General features: G+C 35.3%; 1 protein-coding gene across 2 annotated transcripts in view; it reads left to right on the top strand.

The window, feature by feature from the left end:
* LOC135683964 (putative ATP-dependent RNA helicase DHX37) overlaps nucleotides 1-19,889 on the top strand; it is a 29,791-nt gene that overhangs the window by 4,545 nt on the left and 5,357 nt on the right. For both annotated transcript variants that reach the window (XM_065199381.2, XM_089109473.1), the window contains exons 7-29: nucleotides 430-485; nucleotides 649-762; nucleotides 1,209-1,310; nucleotides 1,941-2,021; nucleotides 2,586-2,791; nucleotides 3,343-3,424; nucleotides 4,506-4,598; nucleotides 5,169-5,276; nucleotides 5,928-5,974; nucleotides 7,019-7,096; nucleotides 7,322-7,418; nucleotides 8,230-8,295; nucleotides 9,730-9,787; nucleotides 10,475-10,620; nucleotides 11,408-11,458; nucleotides 11,755-11,817; nucleotides 12,775-12,931; nucleotides 13,139-13,206; nucleotides 13,378-13,430; nucleotides 13,809-13,860; nucleotides 15,815-16,067; nucleotides 18,191-18,285; nucleotides 18,685-18,758. In XM_065199381.2, the coding sequence (XP_065055453.2) occupies nucleotides 430-485; nucleotides 649-762; nucleotides 1,209-1,310; nucleotides 1,941-2,021; nucleotides 2,586-2,791; nucleotides 3,343-3,424; nucleotides 4,506-4,598; nucleotides 5,169-5,276; nucleotides 5,928-5,974; nucleotides 7,019-7,096; nucleotides 7,322-7,418; nucleotides 8,230-8,295; nucleotides 9,730-9,787; nucleotides 10,475-10,620; nucleotides 11,408-11,458; nucleotides 11,755-11,817; nucleotides 12,775-12,931; nucleotides 13,139-13,206; nucleotides 13,378-13,430; nucleotides 13,809-13,860; nucleotides 15,815-16,067; nucleotides 18,191-18,285; nucleotides 18,685-18,758 (2,200 nt within the window). The remainder of the gene's footprint in view (nucleotides 1-429; nucleotides 486-648; nucleotides 763-1,208; nucleotides 1,311-1,940; nucleotides 2,022-2,585; nucleotides 2,792-3,342; nucleotides 3,425-4,505; nucleotides 4,599-5,168; nucleotides 5,277-5,927; nucleotides 5,975-7,018; nucleotides 7,097-7,321; nucleotides 7,419-8,229; nucleotides 8,296-9,729; nucleotides 9,788-10,474; nucleotides 10,621-11,407; nucleotides 11,459-11,754; nucleotides 11,818-12,774; nucleotides 12,932-13,138; nucleotides 13,207-13,377; nucleotides 13,431-13,808; nucleotides 13,861-15,814; nucleotides 16,068-18,190; nucleotides 18,286-18,684; nucleotides 18,759-19,889) is intronic.

Below are 19,889 nucleotides of genomic sequence, written 5' to 3'. Positions count from 1 at the left end.
GAAATGTCTGGTTAAAAAGAGAAGTTTGTTGCCTAAATATTAATGTGGTATTGACCAGTTTATTTCTGCTGATTTTTTCTAGGATTTTTTCTAGTCAAGCCACAATCCTCCCCAAAATGCCTTTAAAACCTCGAAATGACGGCATTCAAATATTCAAAGGGAGACAAAACTTTGTTTTCTACATATCAATTGTTGCTTTCGAAATCAATGTCCTCTCCCCCCAAAAAATTTGTCTTTTAGCACCTAGTGTTGAAATTTAGCATGATTGATAAAGGTTAAATGGTTTAATTAGCAAAAAGGCTTTAATTTTCCAATATGGTAACATTTGACCAGAGTTGTAGGTACCATTTATGGTGAGAATTATTCACAACACTAAAAACACTCTTATCTGACATTTCATTGACATTTCATTGTTTTTCACTTTTGTAGATACAACAAGGATAAAGTTTATGACAGACGGTGTGCTTCTAAAAGAAATGGAATCAGTTGAGTCACATCTTTGTATCATTTATGTTAATTGTGACTAATTTTCTTTTACTTTCGGATATTAAAACATTTAGCCTGTAATTGTTATTCAATCTAGATATGAAACGACAAAGCCGTTTCTATATATTGCGATTTAATGAAGCACTTCCTTCTTATTCGCAGGACTTTCTCTTGACGAAGTATTCTGTAATCATTATTGACGAGGCCCATGAAAGAAGTGTTTTTACTGACATCTTAATTGGTCTTTTATCAAGAGTCGTTCCTTTGAGGAATAAGGTAACCCTTTTTTCCAAAATATTTAAATATCTTGAACCTGTTTATGATTTTTTAGTTCTATTTGATCAAGGTCAACATCGGTGCCGTATAGCTCAAAGGATACAAAGAAGCCATCGTCTAACAATTTCAGGGATGTGTAAATACGACCTAACATTTGAACCAAAAAGTTGTGAATAATGAAATGTTTGGCCGAATATTTTACCCTAACCAAACATTCCCCCAACATTGCAGAACATAATTGATAATGTCCTGACATCGTGTGTAAACGACCCAACTTTTTACTTGATACGATGTTTGATCAAATTTTAACCCAAATGCTAGACTATTGATACAGACATTGAACAAGTTTTCTCTATATCCTTCCCCGTGTTCTGACCAATTTAACTCTAGTTCACATTTACCAAGACTTTAATCTGACCTAATTGAATTTCAATATTTTTTTGCAGAAAGGAAACCCGATGAAGTTGATCATCATGTCTGCAACTCTACGAATTGAGGATTTTGTGGATAACAAGAGGCTCTTTCCATCGCCACCTCCAGTCTTGAAGGTATCTTTACTTGTCAATGCATTCCAGCTTTAAACTGCTTTGTATGACGAAATTTTTTATGGTATTCCATCCTAATTTTTTAAAAAAATAATAGGCCTTTTTGCAATCTAGTTTCTTTAACTGCCTATCTAGTTTTATGCAAAGATCAGGGCTTAAAAAAGCTGAAAATGGTATTGGCTTTGGGCCTAGTTTTATGTAGCAGCTGAAATCACTCATACAGCAACCACATTTTTAGTTCTAGGCCTAGCATTTTGCCAATAGGTAGCAGGGCTGACTTTATTTTTTACTCAAGCGGTAATTACATAACGGGTATTCAAGGATTCCCCAATGTTTTGACATAGGCGACGTTATCTGCTAAGAATTTATTTAGGCCACTTAGCTCCAAAGCGGTTTGCTTGGATTTATGTTGTATGAAAGAAAAGTACGAATTGCATCCTGGGATGCGTAAAGCTTATGAAGCATATATTTAGCTTATAAAAATGAATTATATATATGTATGAATTTAGCTTAAGTTGACCTAATCTTAAACTGTACTGTACTGGCAGACTGTTATCGTCTTCATCATTGTAATAAGACATGATAATCTTCGTTAAGGCTTGAATATCTTGCATTTTTGGTCGTTTATTGCAGATCGATTCGCGGCAGTATCCCGTTACAATTCACTTCAATAAGAAAACACCAGATGATTACGTCACAGAGGCCTATAAAAAGGTTAACCATTTTTTGCATTTCGAAAGCCCCAGCTTTTTATCAGCTTTTAGATATTCACAAAGTTTCGTGAAACGTGCAGTGAATTTGAAGCAATGGTTTGATTGCATCTTTTTATATTATTTTTATCTGATGAATTTCAATGTTTGCTTTCGCGATTTTGTGTGTTTTAGGGTTTGTTGTTTGAGCAAATGCATTTGCTTGGAAATACCTTGCTTTTGAAAATACGTTTTTTCAAAAAGCTTCCAACAAAGATGTAAATTTATATTCCATTAAAAGATTTTTAAATATCTATGAACCTGTTGACAATATGTCAAGCTTTGATATACCATGTTTTAAATAAATAAAAATAAACCACAGTTACAAATAAAATTTATATGCACCCTGTAAAAGATTTTTAAGTTGTTTGTAGGCAGCAAAAGGCATATCCAGAGAATTATGGCTTTAGAGTAAAGCTAGGTTTTCGAATTTGGAGAGTTTAATGGCAGTACTTTTAAAATCTATAACTCTTACAATGTTTCAATATTCTCAAGTGATCTCACTATAATTTGTTGTATTTTTGTAAAGGTCTGTAAAATTCATCGCACTCTTAAATCTGGTGGTATTCTTGTTTTCGTCACTGGTCAAAACGAGGTTCATTCGCTGTGCCGGAAGTTAAAGAGGACCTTTGGTGCTGGTTTTTCCAAGAAATCACATACGTTTCAAGGAAAAGATAGAAAGAGAAACAAAAAGGCCGATAAAGCAAGTAAAAGCGAGGGCTTCAGCTTAGATAAGTATGTTTCTAAAGGAAATGCTATCATCATTGTATAACTGCATCGTATAAGCAACATTAAGGTCATATTGAAACGACCTCGTAGCGGATTCCGCTACCTGTCACTCTCACTTACAAGTAACAACAACAATAGCTGTCGTTCCTGTCTCCTTACGCTCACTTCCTTGCAAATTACATTAACGAAGGCCATATTTACCTATATAATTGTGTCTATTTCAATGATAGCTAATGACATTTGTAAAAGAATATAATGTACAGAAATGCACAGAAACCACCTTTATAAATCATGTACTAAATGGTTTGTAATTATGGAATTAACTAATTTTTTCTGTGGAAGTCCTGTATGCTGCGGCGAAGTATTAGAATGCAATCAGTACTCTATGCCACAATTTTTGTTTCAGTAGAGGGGTGCAGAGCTTTGTGTTTCTCATTTCTTTTTGACATTTTAATTCAAAGCAAAGTCCGTCGAGTCGACCTGGTGCCACGGCTAATGCTTCTACCCTAAAGATACTTTGTAATATTTATTTGTAAATGTCTTGTATTCACTTCCAGTTATCCAGTTGTGACGACCGATAGTCTCTATGAAGATTACGATGGCGAGCAAGATGGTGCGAGTGACGATTCAGAGCTTGAGGTAATTCTTTTGGTAAATGTTTGTGCAATACTGACGCTAAACAGACTTGTGGTTGGCACGAGGTTATTTAACCATTCTGTGCATATTAAAGGATATTTAAACTCATCATGGACTAAAAATTTTATGCATTTGGTCATGAACAAAGCAAAGTCACCCGAAACCAAAACGAGATTATCATTCGAAAAGAGACTCAATTATAAAGGCTCACATTATCAAACCTTGGAAGTTTAAATCCTTCAGTTAAGAGCTACAAGGCTAACTAGATTTTCGAGAAAAGAATATTCTAACATCCAACACTAAAGCTTATTTGAAAATCAATCAGTGAGTGCTGGTTTCTTAAAAAAAGACGATAATTGGCCCAGATTTAAGACAAGGAATGTTATTAAGATTTTATTTGTAATTAATTTTAGACATTTCTTAATGAGAAGACAGATCGCTGAATTCTCTGATAATCCATTAAAGGTGAATTCTAGTGACTGTGATTCTATACAAAAGGAGTAAATTTGGAATCAATTAATAAAATCATGAAACTGCCATGTCTTATCTATAGATTTTCGGTCAATAACTATTGATAACTATTAATTTTTTATCGATTCTATTGATATCATCCTTCAAGTTTAGATAATCTTTCAAATATGAGAACAAAGATACTTTTCATTGCGTTGTTGAGTTAAATTATTCTCTTATACGATATTACGCTCCTGGCTCTTTGAAAATTAATGTTTAATTGTTGTTAGGTTTTCCTTATAACCTGGACACATGATACTAAGATTTATCAACCTCGCCCCCTCCCCTGTTATAAATATTGACTTTTTGACTATCACATACGTACTTCCCAGCCTGGAATGAATAGTGGAAAAGGGGGGTAACATGTTGTTATATATGCGAATGTTTCTCTAGGTGTGATAAGGCGTTTGTCTCAACAATGGTGTCTAAGACTGTATGCATTTTGTTGACTCCCTGAAATTGATAAAAGAATTAATATTATTGTCCTGCGATCATTCATGTTATATATTTGTTGATAATAATCTATGGTTTTTCTAGTTTAAGCATTTTTCACACTGTTCTCATCTGATTTCAGGAGGATGATGCCTATGATAAAGAAATTGATTCAAGTTTACCTCTTCATGTTCTTCCTCTTTTCTCACTGTTATCGAACGAAAAACAGGCCAAGGTAATAAAACTGTTATTCTAGGTTTTTGTTGTTTGCCTGGAAATGAACGGGGCTATTGTATATTGCACTACTTTGTAATCAATGCTGCTGCCTAATCATGCTAGAGATGCAAATTGTGAATTGCTCAAGGGTAAATGTAATATCTAGTGGTTCTGCGCAGATCAACCCAAACTCCTTCCACTATTTGTGTGAGAGAACTCTAGCCATTGAAACTTTCACCATTGCGTTCTACAAGAAAATATATTTTTTTGAGTATCCAACAAAGAAATATTTAAAGATATTTTATCTAAATACTTATTGTTTTATCTGAATAAAAAAATCGAACTTCCTTCCTTTTGTTTGACCAATATATTTGTATGCTAATCAATAAAACTTAAAATAATGTCTTTTTTAATTCCCTTTTTATATTTTTCGGATTGGAATGAATTTATGGCTATTTCGAAAGAACAGTTTTTCCCTTGGTTATAATGAGAATTAAGTCTTTTTACAAATTGTCTCGTTAATTGTAGCCAATCTTTCCTTTTACCTGCTTCAGAAATAATTATTTTTGAGCTATCGTTGTCACTCTAGGTTTTCGAACCATGTCCAGAAGGCTCTAGACTTTGCGTTATCTCAACAAATGTTGCGGAAACTTCCTTAACAATTCCTGGAATTAAATACGTTGTTGACTGTGGAAAGGTTAGAGAATTGAGTTTTTGCCTAATTCGACTTATCATGCAACAAGCAGTCTTACTTGTACTGCAATCCTTACAAAATTTGGTATTTGTCACCTCTGTTATTCTTTCTTGCTCATCTAGCCTTGATCTCATATCCATGAAAGAGTCTGGCCTTTCTGTTTCGATCTTTATTTAGTATGATTTTCAAATCTCTGTCCTATACCCCTTTCTCTATTACAGTTGCAGTTACTTAGCGTCTATAAAATAATGCTATGAGTACTGGAGGCAAATCTTCATTTTTCGTCAGATCAAATCCTCATTCACATTAATCGCCAAAAATTCTAGCTTAGCAACAAATCAGAATTTTTGCATCACACTTGATATGAATGCCGCGTGAAATGAAGCTTGAAATTACAGGAAACTAACTTAGAAGCACCCCTTCTTTACAAACCCATTATTTGCATTGGCACCCAATCGTGACCATGTATCTATTGATTTTTCTGTTAGAAGTAAAAGTCCCAGTTCCCTTCTTACGTGGGTGCATTGAATATATATTAACCTTTATGTCTGTATGCTGCAGGCTCAAAACAGCTCATACATAGAGCACAGTATCAAATTTGTTGTTTGCTGTGAAATTCATATGCTTACACCCTGTGCAACTCTTATTTTAAAGGTGAAAACAAGATTATATGACAAATTGACGGGTGTCTCATCGTTCAGGTAAGTTACATTTTGTCCAAAGTTAAGACTTAAAAGACCAAGTTTTCAAAGGACGGGTGCATACAACGTGTACTAGTGCTTTAACATCCTATGTTTCAAATCTTTGATTCTGGTTTTTGTCAAGCTTTAGTATCATGTAAACATTTAGTGCAAAATAAATTTTGAGAAGTTAATCTATCAAACGTCATTTCATCGTAACATTTACCTTGAATTTAGTCTTTTATCATTTTTTTTATTCAAGATATCCCATGGATCTGCCCATAGCCAGCCACAATGAAAAAGCTAAAGATTATTCTTTTTCTCTTTGTACAAAATATAGTTTTCAGCAAAGAGAACGAATTGAAAAAAATAAGAGTGAATGTGGCAGGCATTGAAAATAAAACAATTTGCAAAAAAGAACAAAAGAAAACTGCTTGGAGGCCTCCTTCTAAAATAGCTTTGGCTGAAGTACAATCTTGTTTGATTTTCTTAGACTTAAAGGCAGTGATTAAAATATGAAAAGGAAGAAATCATAGCTAGGTTAAGAAAATTTCGAGGATTCATAAAGCGTTTTGGGGGACTACATTGAATGCTTCACCCCATCTACCTATTTTTCATTTGGCGATAGATAGCTTGACATCAGTTCATTCCATTGCAAGTAACATAAAGACTAAGGAATTTGAATGCTGGTACAGTCTATGGCCTGAGTGTGTCGTATTTGTAAATAATTCATTGCTCCTTGTTATCATCTGTTTTATAATACTCATATAAATATTCACCTCCCTTGCATTGGAATTTCGTCCTTAGGAACGTCGAAAAAGCGTCTTGTTTCTAAGTTTTCTATCTGGATTGTCATTGCTTAACTGGTACTTAAACTGAATTATCATAACATTGACATTCTATTCAATAACAATCTTTTAATCCCAATAAATTATTTAGCCCTTTTGGAATGTATACAAATTTTAAATATTGTTGTCATTTTTTATATCGAGACATAACATCTACTTAGTTTTAAGCAAGTACCAGAATCTAAGATTAAACATTGAGTACGAACTGTTCTTTCAGAATCACATGGGCTTCAAAAGCATCAGCCAATCAAAGAGCAGGACGGGCTGGCCGCGTAGAGCCTGGTCACTGTTACAGGTATTCCCAGCTTTGGAACGCAAAATAACTTATTTTTTTTGTAATTTCATTTATTTTTCCAAATACTACCATTTCTGGATCCAATTCACTTTTCAAAAGCAATGCCAAAATTTTCAGTCAGGTCAGGTGTCGTAAGCTTCATTCCTGTTAATGGATATTACATACATTTTCTCGTATCCCCCTTGCTGATATCAGAATGCATTTTTGCATTATTTTCAATTTTAGGCTGTATTCTTCAGCAGTATTTCAACATGAATTCGATGACTATTCGCAAGCAGAAATTTGCAGGAGACCTGCAGACGAGCTGCTGCTACTCATGAAGGTGATTTGCAACATACAGTATTATATGTGGCATTTTATTTATAGCACATGATATACGATATATTTTATTGATCTTACCCTACAGGTGTAAAGCTGAACATCACTTCCCCTTGAAAAAACGTCTCCACGGTGTAATAAAAAGTACCCCCTTATTCTGTATCTTAAAAACGATGTCATAAACAGCATATTTTGTGCAGCATAATGTAGTATAAAATATAGTTTTATTATTGTACATTCTTACGAATATTATAATCAGTATAACCAGTATACATTAAATTAGTAGCCAAAAGTAGTTTCATAAAGCTATAAGTCTCTTTTTCTTTTGGTTGTGTAGGATTTCTTTTGTTTTCTGTGTTGGCTTTTTAAACGAGTGTATCAGTGTATTTAGACTTCAAGAACAAGTCAATTCAATATTAGCTACGTGCTTGACAACTTTGTTGTCAATATGACGTATTGCTTGGCTGAAAACCATTCAGAGGCTCTAGGTGATCACAAACCCACTTGGTTTCATGGAATTTGTATAGCAATCTGCTTGTAAATGTGATATAACTGAGTTTTCGAGTATGGCTAGGTTTTCTGATTTGTATAAAGTTTATAGTGGTTCAAGGCACTTCTAAATCTTTGATTCAATTTTAGAGTCTTTGAAACCTACTTTGCCAGTGAAGCTACTGAAGCATTATTCTTGATTTTCACCCGATTGCTACTCCACCTATAACTCATTGATGGGAATTTTAATTACTATTTTTTCACGAAAGCCAGTACTTTCAATTTTTTCCGTACAAAAACCTGTCTAACTTGTATTTTCATTACAGAATATGGGAATAGAAAAAGTTCACAACTTTCCTTTTCCGACTGCTCCTGAATCAGAAACGTGGAAGGTGTGTATCTTTTGACTGCATATGAATAAAGTTCTAACGTATGACGTCATTAAATTCTATTTTTAAATTTTTTTTATTTTTGACCACATAGCCTAAAAGAACGCCATGAAATACTGCTAATGATGCAAACTTGGTTTAATGTGTCAAAAATTGGATGAACTATCGCTAATTAAAGATTGGAAATTTGCGAACGGATTACTGTTATCACTGTTATAGCAAGTTTTATGCATTTGATGCAGTTCAATTGAAAAGTTTGAGAATATGATTGTGTGGTGTATTTTAATGGTACGTAATATGCCATAACTGACTATAATTATATTAAAACCAAGCTTGAATCGAACAGTTAAGCGTATAAGCAAAATGTCACTGCCAACGACTTTATGTCAAGGTTAGGATCAAACTTTTTTAAATGACTGTAGTGATTAGTGGGTAGATAAGCGGATATACGGTAATTTTGTTATACTAAAAGGAACTACTGTTTACCTACTCTATCCCATGGTAGAGAGCCAGTTACCAAAAAAAAATAAAACTATTGTAGAAATAGACATTTTCTGTATTTTAGGCTCGTTAACTGTGCCTCAATATTTTTGTAAATCTATGATTTTTTATTCCCAAAAAGTGAGTTCAGATCTTTGTTACTGTATTTTTTGATGACGAAAATATGGTAGTAAGCAAAACATACTGACACAATTAGATCTTAATGAATATTCTTCAACTATTTGCATGAATTTTGCTGTCTTTTCTTGTTTGCTTAAAAAATGATATAGATCAGAATTCACACTGCCAATGAAGTTCGAGTCTAGTTTTTTTCCTTGAATTTTATCCATTTTGAGCCTCAATTTCTTATAAAAAAAAAATTTTATGAAAGTGGTTCCTTAAAATTACGCTTGTTTCTAAACTGCCCGCCTCCATGTAAATAGGCCCTCAGAAGAAGTTTGAATGTAGCAAGATGGGCTCTTATTATTAGTTTTATACGTCAGGGAACACTTCTAAGGGTTTTTTTGTTCTCCTTGAACTGGTGACCTTAGTTTCGATTCACGCTCGGTTTATCGTATGTTAATGCATTCAAGACTACAATCCTTGTCGAATACACAAGCATTCACAAATCTAGACAAAATGCCCCCTCACCCCTCTTTAAAATTTTGATAAATATATCAATACTTTATTGTAATTGGTGACAATCTAACTAGGATTGCCCGCATAAACGCTTCGAATAAAGGAATAAACGTGTTACGGAGGGAGGGGGAGACTATAATGACTTGGAGATGTAACTTTACTCCTAGGCTGTCAACGTTTGAACGTGAATATTGTTGTGCTCTTGCTATTTTTAGCAAGGATTGTATGTCAGTGTGACTTGTTGTCAAATTCTTCTGACATTCCAGATTTGCTATTCTCGGAATCATTCTAACCGCGCTGTTTTTATCGCTGTTTTAGGCAGCTGAAAAACATCTGCTTGATCTAGGTGCCTTAGAAGAAAAGAAAGTGAAAAAAGGCAGGTTAATTTTAATAATGATAAATGTTTTATTCACGTCCACAGAAGTTAGTAAACACCTTGAGGTGATCGCTCTTTGGAACTTGTCTGCAAGAAAAATAAACTAATCCCATATTGATTTTTTCCTGCATTGATTTTTTCCTACAATAAGGTCAATCAAGTATTTGTTTAGGAAAACAGTGATGTGCAATAAAACACGTTTTATGGTAGTTTATATCTTGTTTTCAACGTACAATTCAACTCTAAATGCAGTCTGTCCAGTAATAAAGTATACTGCATGTTTATTACGGTGTTCAGTGTGCAGTAATGATTATTATTATTATTATGATCTGAAATATTTCTCAAGGAAGGTAGCTCTTTAGCAGGCTATGATTTGCAAAGGGCCCTTCATTTAAATAACTAAAAAATTGATTAACTAGCAAAAGAAATAGGTTACTTTTTCTACAATCGAAAACTGAAATATTAAGTAGTTAATTACAACCCAAAATACACTAAATTTCAAGCACAAATTTTATTATCAATTGCTGCTTTTTGTAAAGGCCTGGAAGTAATAGATACATTTAACTTTACATTAAATTTTATTCATCTTTCAACACTCAACTTTATGCAGCTTAGTTTTGTGTCCCTGAATCAGTTTGGATCCTTTTGAATTTATGTACACATGTAAGACTTGACCTTTTTTTTCAGGGGACTATAATACCACAGTAACTGCTCTTGGTAAAACAATGGCACAACTTCCAATTGCCCCTAGATATGCAAAAATGATATTGCTTGCACACCAGGAGAACTGCTTGCAGTATATAATTATTATCGTAGCGGCACTGACAGTTAAGGTAGGTGTACACCTTGCTTCTTGAAACCAATACAAGTTTTCTCTTACCAATAATACCGTATCTCGGTCCTCTTTTTGCATTATCCCGGCTCTATAATACTCATAAGTATCTTATTATAACACACTGTGCTGTTTCCACATGATTTTTGTACTGGTTCAGAGAAATACTGTGAATTCAAGTACACAATTCAATAGTGTGAAGATTCCGTTGTAGTGATATTCAGGGACGTCAGACGCATTTCAAATTTGAAGAGGGCACTATGTCTAACAAAAATGGGCATGTTTCAAAAAGTTCTAGAGAGTCTTAGTAAGGGGGTTTCTTCCAAAAGTCGGAGGTACGTGCCCCCTAGCTCCGACGCCCCTAGTGATTTCTAAGTCGTAAAATATCACTAATGTACACCAAATGTAAGAAAGGAGTTTCCAGTGCATATTGTCTGCAGCAAACTCAAGTTGTGTCTCCAGGAGTAAGAACGACTGTAAAAACAAAAACAAACGTTTTATGTCGTCTAGTTTTTCGTTTAATTTGAATAACAATGTCCAAAAACTCCGGATAATCGATAAAGCAGCAAAACTAACATAATGCATTCCCTGCCATAATTATCTGTCACTGAATTTCAACGGGTTTTCCTCTTTTCTACTGTGACATAACTTGCAAATCGACATCTGACAGCTTTCCCTTCTTTGACAGTTCTGAAAGATCTTCAGTGAAATCCATTTACAACTGTCTTTCTGTCAAAACTTTTGAAATCATGTAGTCATTTTTGTGGTTTTTTTGTCTTTTATATCAGGAAATATTCACAGATGATGTCAAAATTGATGAAAATCTCATTGCAAATGACGTAAGTATGCTAGCACCTCTTATAGTGTTTAATAGCTGCGATAATATTTACTTTTTTGATCTTGAAAGCCTGTTACTGGCAATACATTAAAAAGGCTTTACCTGCCTAAACTTGCAGTCCTCTTCTTTTACTTATTAGCTAAACTAAAAAGGTTTTCTCTGTAGGTTATAGATTTGTTAGTATTTTCTTCAGCTACAAGCGCATTTCGCCAATTGAATTGAATTTCGAGAAATGTATTTTATGGTTTTGTGGCACTGTGGCGTAAATTTGGTACTTATAAGTCAGATACTCTTTAGGAAGATGCAATGAAAAAGAAAAGGTCACTGCTAACTCAAGCAAGAAGGAAATGGGCGGGAACGGTATGTAGCAAATAGTTTTTTTGGTTCCACCAGTCATTCAATCAATTTGGTTCATTCAATTTATTTTTGAATCTTTTTTATTAATCCTGGCCTTTGGATAGTTTTTAGAGTTTTGATGATGTCGCACTCCGGTACTCTATGTAGCGTGGTAGTAGGCTTATCCGTGAGGAAAATTTTAAGACCAGTCCTTTATCCTATAATAAAAATTGCCTTCCTTCCCCATAAGTTCAATGCTACACATAAAACATTTAGAGGTGTGCCACTATCAAAGGACGATTCAAAACAACACAGAACATATCAATGGTTTTTGGATAAAAAATTGAATCTTCTAGGAGACTTGAGTTTGCTCTATGAAGATTATGCAACAGTTATGCTTAATTTTCTCTATCTTTTTGTATCCAGAGTCAAGAAATGCGCATATACTTTCTCCAGCCTCGCCATCCAATAAGCCAAACTTCCCTTTCTTCATCAATGGAATAAAAATAAGGCCGTGTTTTGGTGTTTTAAACAAGATTGTTTGATTTTCATCAAACATTCTTAAGTCGACTGTCGTGCGACGACAGTTATTTTTCTATCAATTACAAAATATTACATTAAACAAAAAACGACCTATAGGCCAATTACTTGCCACTTACAAAATTCGACAAAAATGCTACAATGAAAGAGAAATCGAATGAAGAGGCTGATTACTGAACAAGGAGGCCTGGCAAGCGATCAACTGTTCCTCTAATAGCGTCTGCTATTCAAAACATTCCGAGTTCTCGGTATGTTTGATGGTTTCTTCGAATGGGGAGGCTTCCGTCCACAATTAAATAACACAATTCATTGATATCTAAGTTCGTTACCTTTTTTTCGACATTTGACAGAGCTGACAGTTTTTCTTGACTCTGTCTATATCTACGTTATGAAATGCTGCAACCTGTGGCAGCCCTAAAACTTTGAATGATGTTTTCCCAGGGAGAGAAATCTTTACTGGGAGACATGATGGTACTGTTACGAGCGGTTGGTGCCTGCGAATTCGCTGGCTGTAGTGAAAAATTTTGCCAGGAGAATGGACTGAGATACAAAGCTATGGCGGAAATACGAAAACTGAGGGCTCATTTGTCCAAAGCTGGTTGGTGTTTTGATTAAGACTTACCATATTTATATTTGATATAATATTTTGCTCTAAAAATGTCTTATTAAAATTTTCATGAGGACCCCTTGTGGAGGTTTTGTTTTATTGATTGTGAATTTTTGAAGCTTGACTTTGGTTACTGTTGTCTTTGTCATTTAGAAATAGATCTTAGCAAATATTTTACCGATTCTCCATTTTTCACAGTGACCGCAATCAATCCAAATGTTGACGTTTTTGTGGATCCAAGAATGAAACCACCTTCTGAGATTCAGGTATTGTTTGATCTCAAAAACTTGTATGATATAAGAATGTATAGTATTTCTTGCGATTTTAATCCAATTTATGGCAATTTCTTTAATTGGCAGCGGATTCAAGTTTTATTCAATTTTACTCCATCGGTCATATTTGCTTTTCTGAGGTTAAAGGTCAAATCTTTTTTGCAGTCAAAGGTCATCCGTCAGATACTTTTGTCATGCTTGGGCAATCGTGTCGCAAAGTAAGTGCATTTTCTGATTTTGAAAATTGCAATAAATTTAAAGTTGTTTTCCCGGTTGTGATTCACCACGATGCTGTTTTTACTACGAAACTTCCTGGAGGCAAAGGAATACTTCCACCTCCCAGAAAAAAATCGATTCCAGAAAAATGTTGGTCCCAGAAAAAAATCGGTCCCAGAAACTTCATGGATGCAGTGCCAGTCTTTAAACAACACAATGACTCTATTTCAAAGTTTGTTCAAAGTGATGTGATCAACAACGCAAGTTGAACATTGCAGAACTCTCCCCTTCATTTTTAAATAACCGGTCCCAGAATGTCCATTCAATAATGATCCCATATGAACGGATGTTTAGGGTTTAACACATTTGTATTTTCACAGGAAAATTCCATCATCAGAGATTAAGGATATAAGCCAGAAGAATGCATATCAGGTTTGTCTATTTACAAGATCCTTGCGCTTATACGTAAATTATAGGGTTGAAGCTAACTGCATTTATCACAGTTAGGATATAATAGCAACAACATTTTTCGAAAATTTCTCTTAAGAGTAAACTAATCTAACTACAACGCGTTCCGTACCAAGTACATTGCGTCATCAACCAACCAGGATATAGGTGTTTCAGCGTATAGTCATTCTGGGCGCGACCCTCATCGTCGGTGACCTTTTCATTCTTGTGGGAGTAAAGAGCCTATTCTGACAGTACCTTTTCTAACTAATTCACAAGTAAGATTTTCTGGTAATTGAATATACAGCTTGATTGACGAAGCATGAGTCCGGAAGACAGAGTGATAGCAAGATGCCGGAAGACATTATATTGGCTACCTCATTTGAAATGCTTCTCTGGAACAATTTGTACTGGCAACGCATAGATTTAGTAGAGAAAAATATGTGGGAAAGTTTGACACTATTATACTGATTGTCCAAGTCATCAGAAGAAAAAAATGTGAAGTTTTTCGCTAGTCCCTATTTGTGCCTTTCCCGTTTATGTCATCGCAATTTATGACTTTTTGTGAAAGTAAGCACGGAAGTATAATATTTGAATAATTTAACATAAATTATCATGTTATGATTACATGTATTCCCTTTAAGTTGTGATTGCATTATCTGTGTAAGGGGTAGCAGAGCACGAGGCTAAAGAGCAAGACACGCGAATGCGAACTAGGCCTTTTCGAACACATCCCGGAACAATTCAAGTAGAACTGTCTAGCCAACTACAAAACATCGATATGTTTATTTTGATGACATTAAGATTCTCTGGTCAACCAAGTTTTATTATTTTCAAGATGAGATAACATGGGTTTGTTGATCTCAAAGAGTGAGTCATGGTGCATTTTATCACTTCAATCTTCTCAGTTTGTTCTTTATTGTTTCATCGACATGTTTTCCGAGTTTAATGAAAATTTTATCTTACTAATCTGTATTTGGTTTCCAAACAGCACGGTAACACAGAAACAGCCAGTGACGTAGCTTGACCTTCCTGACTCAGAGGGTGGGGCTTAATGAAAAAGCGAAATTTACTGAGCAAGGGGATTCATTTCTATTTCTATATGACGGCAGAATCCTTGCCGTCAGGTAGTTTTACAGACCAGCTAACGATTTTGCTGACCCAGCGAAGACTTTACCCAATAGTTAATAAAAACTGAGGCTGTGGCACTTCCCTACAACCACTTGCTTTTTACTCTAAGAAAACTGAAAAAATAAAGCCCTTAGGACAACCCTCGTTCCGTTGTCTCTGAGCAAAAAGCTTATTTTTTCCAATATTCCCTTTTCCACGTAAGACAGCACCGATGAGCAATGGACTCCTGACAGAGATAACGATTATACGGAATTCGACCACTAAAGAGCTGCCCACGCCTGGCGGGACTTGAATTCTATGCTCACGACACCACCAGTCCTTTTTCGAACAGAAAAATCGTAGCTACTGGATGTTCTAGAGCCAAGAGCTAGGTGTTATTAAGAAGGTTGCGTAAACAAGACTCTTGGACTCGAACTATGTTTGCTACTATCAAGACTACATGGGGACTATATGAGACCAGATACAAAAAATCTTCATTCATATGAAAGGTTTTTGATTAATTGTGCATGATTTGAACATTTGCCATCCACTGTGTTAAATTTTCATGAAGTACTCATCTTTCAGTCCTATAATTGATTTTTCCGTGGGTATCCACATCTGTTGCCATTATATTTCAGATTAAGCCTGGGAGCGATGACATGTAGACAGCATCATTTTCATCTGTTTACTTGATTATTTTTCAAGACGCGCCCTTTAAAGACGGTGCTTAATTAATATAGTGACGTAACTACATGTGTTTATTCTTGAGAAACATCGAATTGATTACTGTAATCGAAAACCCACCCTATAATGTTTTTCTTTTTTACAGAGCTGTTCCACAGCAGATCCTGTTTTTATCCACCCAGCATCTGCTATGTTTGATAAACTCCCAGATTATTTGGTCTACCAGGAAATTATCGAGACATCAAAACTGTACATGAAAGGAGTAACGGCTATCGAGGAGAACTGGCTTCCTGTATTCGCTCCGTACCAGTGCACTTTCTCAAAACCTTTAGAGTCGCTCAAACCGTCATATGATATCAAGTCAGGCAGGATGAAATGCCACATGACAAGTACCTACGGTATTCAACTTTATCGATTTTTTCCTTAAAGATCCTGTATCATTTAAGGGGGGGGGGGGGGTAAAAAGACCCATAGGCTTTTGCCCCCGGGAGAAGAGAGGATGCTTGCTCCCTAAATTCGTTGCTTTTTCGTTCACGTGCATTATAAGTGCTAGAACCATGGCCTGATTATACGACAAAACCTCCCATTTAGTCGAGATATCCAAGCGCAAGGACGCTTTTTCTTTCATAACAAGACCTCTACTCTCCTGATCCTCAGACCATAGTTGATAAACAACCGAGGGTTATTGTGCTGAGAGAAAACTTGTGTCACTGTAGTAAATCAGGTTGGCCGGAATGAGATCAGTGCAATGTAGTTTATTCGCCAGTCTTTATCTAAAAATATGCTTAGGAAGAAAAGAAATGTTTTCACAGTTAATCAGATGTCTTGAGCAAAATTAGATTCCTACTTAAACGTCAAGGGCTGCTATGATACCAACAATTTGAGCTGCTGGAACCTCTGTAACAGCTATTATGTTTCCATGGCGATCAACATGGCTGCTGCTGTTGTGCTGAAATTCACTTTTGTTGTTCTGAAGAATAAATAATAACGAGCAAACATTAAATATTCTCTGGATGTCATCTGGTTTAGGGCCTTGCTATCTCCCGAATCGTAAGCATAATGAGAAATGTTCTTTCGTCGTATAAAATGTCCTAATAAGGTACCGGCAGATAGTCTCAAGTATATTTTTCTCTCTCATCCGCTTTGGAAAGGTGAAGAACATTTTCCATAGACAAAACGCTTACCATGTTCAATAAGTTTGCAATAATGCTTCTGTTAACAGCACCATCTCTCGCCATGTTTTGTTGCGTTTATGTTTTGTTGCTAAAGTAAGAAATGTTTTTGAAATTCAACTCAAGTAGAGAATTCAACGAGTCTAGAATATTCTGAGTTCCAGAATAGACTACAAATTTTCAAACGAGAATTTCACAATAAAATAAAAAAAATATCAAAGATGAGTTGAAAAGTTGACTTCACGAAGCATGGGCTAGACGACTACTGCAAGGCGATGTCCGATGTGTTATTATTCTAATTTTATCTCTAATTGTTTACAGGATAATTCTTTAAGTCACCTGACGGTAGAAAAGCGCTTTATGATGTCGTGTTTTGGGGAGATTTGCTTTGTGGTTTAGGCTTTAACACTGAGCATCTAAAAAGCAGCTAAAAACGATCAAATGCCAATATGCAATTCAGCTAAGAGATCTTCAGGGCCCTTGAGTTAAATATTTATTACTTGAGCTGTGTTTAAAGTTAAACAGAATCATAATTTACCAACTGAATGGCACACACCAGCCAAATATAGTGTTTTCTACCAATACACAAACTTTTCTTTTTCTGCGCTTTTCTACCAGCCAAATATAGTGTTTTCACATTCAGAAGTTTCTGGAGTCATTTAACGTTTTCATTGACCCCTGAAGATTCCCCTGTTTTATCATGTTTTATGATACGCTTGCCAACGGCTCGCCCAAGTGCTGAGATTTGGGGGAGATAAGGGTCTCGAGCCCCCCCCCCCCCCCCCAATTTTTAAAGATGCACTAATTTTCAAAAGGTAATTTTTGCAAAAGATTTCACAAATGTTTTCTCTCTAATTTCTCTCTAAAATGATTCTAGTGTCACTAATAAGGGTTTTCTGTAAACTGTTCATCGCTGTTGCCAAAGAAAAAGGTGGGTAAGGTTTAAGATCTTTCTAGAATCACATAGTTATATGACTGTGCTGTGCTAGCGTTTTGCGCTAAAGAAATGAAACACACAAACAATCACTGATTTATGATGTTCTTTTTCATCCAAGCTTCTGCTGATGTCTTGTTAATAACAAACATTTAAGATGCCCCTGTTGACTCTATTCACACTTCGTTGACCCCATATCTTAGCAGATCAGTCCACCGGTGACTGTTTAATTAAATATGTTTCATATTTGATAGCTGATTTAGGCTCTTGACAACCAAATCTATCTTTACCCTGCTGCGCTTCATCAGTGTTGTATTTTCTCTGTTTTGAAGGATGCACTTTTCAAATTCTGCTTTTGTATTTTGCTTTCCTATTCCATTCTCATTGCAGATATTCATTCTTTATCTTTCTTTAGGCCCACATTCGTGGACCCTACCTGCGCAGGAGCTGGATTTCCCACCATGCATTGAGCGATTCAAATGGTTTGCAACAGCATTTCTATCCGGACAGGTAAGTTCTTACACTGATAAATAAATATATATATATCTGTTTTTATAATAGCACAACCCCTTACCCCCCCCCCCCCCTCAAACACACACATCCCTTAGAGTCAAGCATTGTGAGATTGCTTTAGAAAGCGTTAGATTTATCTTTGCTACTACCAAGCTTGTAAATGTATGACGCTGAGAAGTTTTGCTCTTCTCCTAGTCCTTCCTCTAGCTAGATATGACTTCATCTCACGATTCCTATCCTGGAATAGCAGAGAGCTGGTATATGGTCATGTCAGTGACTTGAACCACTGAGCCAGGCCACTGGATCTGTAGTCCGCAAAGCTAACCACTGAGCCATCCTCAAACCCAGCGTTAAAACAGTAGATTTGCTTAGTAAATAAATATTTTTACACTTTAGGTTTCCCAATCTTTAAAAGAGTTTGTTCCTTATTTGTTGGCACCGGCATCAGTCATGACGAAGAGTTGGTCGAGGTAAGCCGTATAAACGCTTTGTTCTTTAAAGTTCTTGCAATGCCTCTAGCTATAAGACAGTTCTTTGCATTATTAGGTCTACCTTCTCTGTTCAGACAAATATTTGCTGCTAAATAGCAAGAATGGAGGTTTCTTAGCAGTTTTCAGAGTTTTAAATTTGGAGAGGTGATCTATAAAAGGCTCTCTTTTGAAAGACAGCATGTAATTCTTAAATAAAGGCTAGCAGTGCTTTAAGGTGCAGGGCAATTTTCAGAACTGGAGTGGCAGCCATAAGCAAGGGAAAAAAGTAGACGTTGGAAATGTTTTGTACTAAGACTTGTCCATAAACATTTTAAATTTTTTCTCCAAAACTGTTCGTTTATTTAAATTACTTTATTGTATATGATTTTGTTCTACAACTTGTTTATAAGAACAATTTTATAAGAATCACAAGCCTCAAAACTGGTCAAAGTTAAGAACAAATTAAGAACAAGCTGAGGGCTGGGGTACTGGTATGTAATATTTAACAAAGTTGTTAAACCTCTTAAGAAAGTTTTATCTGAAAATTGAGGATTTTTCCCATCTAGACGTGCATTGTTTGTGAATTTGAAACTGGTCAGCAGAAAAAGATAGCTCACTTACTTTGTTGCCAAATCGACAATTTTTGTCGTTAAATGTTAATATTTATGATGATAATGAAATGTAACATTTCCCCCAAGAACAATAGCTAGCGATTACACTGCTTACCCTCTGACCCATAACGAGCAAATTAAAAACATCCCAGCTGCAAAATTTTGAAAAAATCACGAACAATCTAGCCTCATAATTTTGAAGAAAATTAGGAAGAATCCAGCCTCAAAGTTTTAGAGAAATTAAGAAGAATCAGCCTGAACTTCAATTTACTGGTTCTTATAAAAAATAAGTGTGCAAGGGTTTGAATTCTGTCTGGCCATGGTCGAGTGTACAATATTTCCCCACGCGCTGTTTGCAGTTTGTTCAATTACAGTTGCTCCTTTCCATCTCAAACAAATTTCCTGTTCCCCGCAATGTCCAAAACTATAGAAGATAAGATAAACATATTGAAAAATGATATTTAATTTTACATGAAAATGACTATAATGGAACAATGGAACCGCGCTTTATGTACACGAG

Source organism: Rhopilema esculentum, chromosome 7 (genome assembly GCF_057945365.1).
Source record: "Rhopilema esculentum isolate cy_ngs chromosome 7, ASM5794536v1, whole genome shotgun sequence".
In the NCBI taxonomy this organism is placed as follows: Eukaryota; Metazoa; Cnidaria; class Scyphozoa; order Rhizostomeae; family Rhizostomatidae; genus Rhopilema; species Rhopilema esculentum.
Note: the sequence above shows the minus strand (reverse complement) of the source record. Positions and strands in the feature narration are given on the sequence as shown.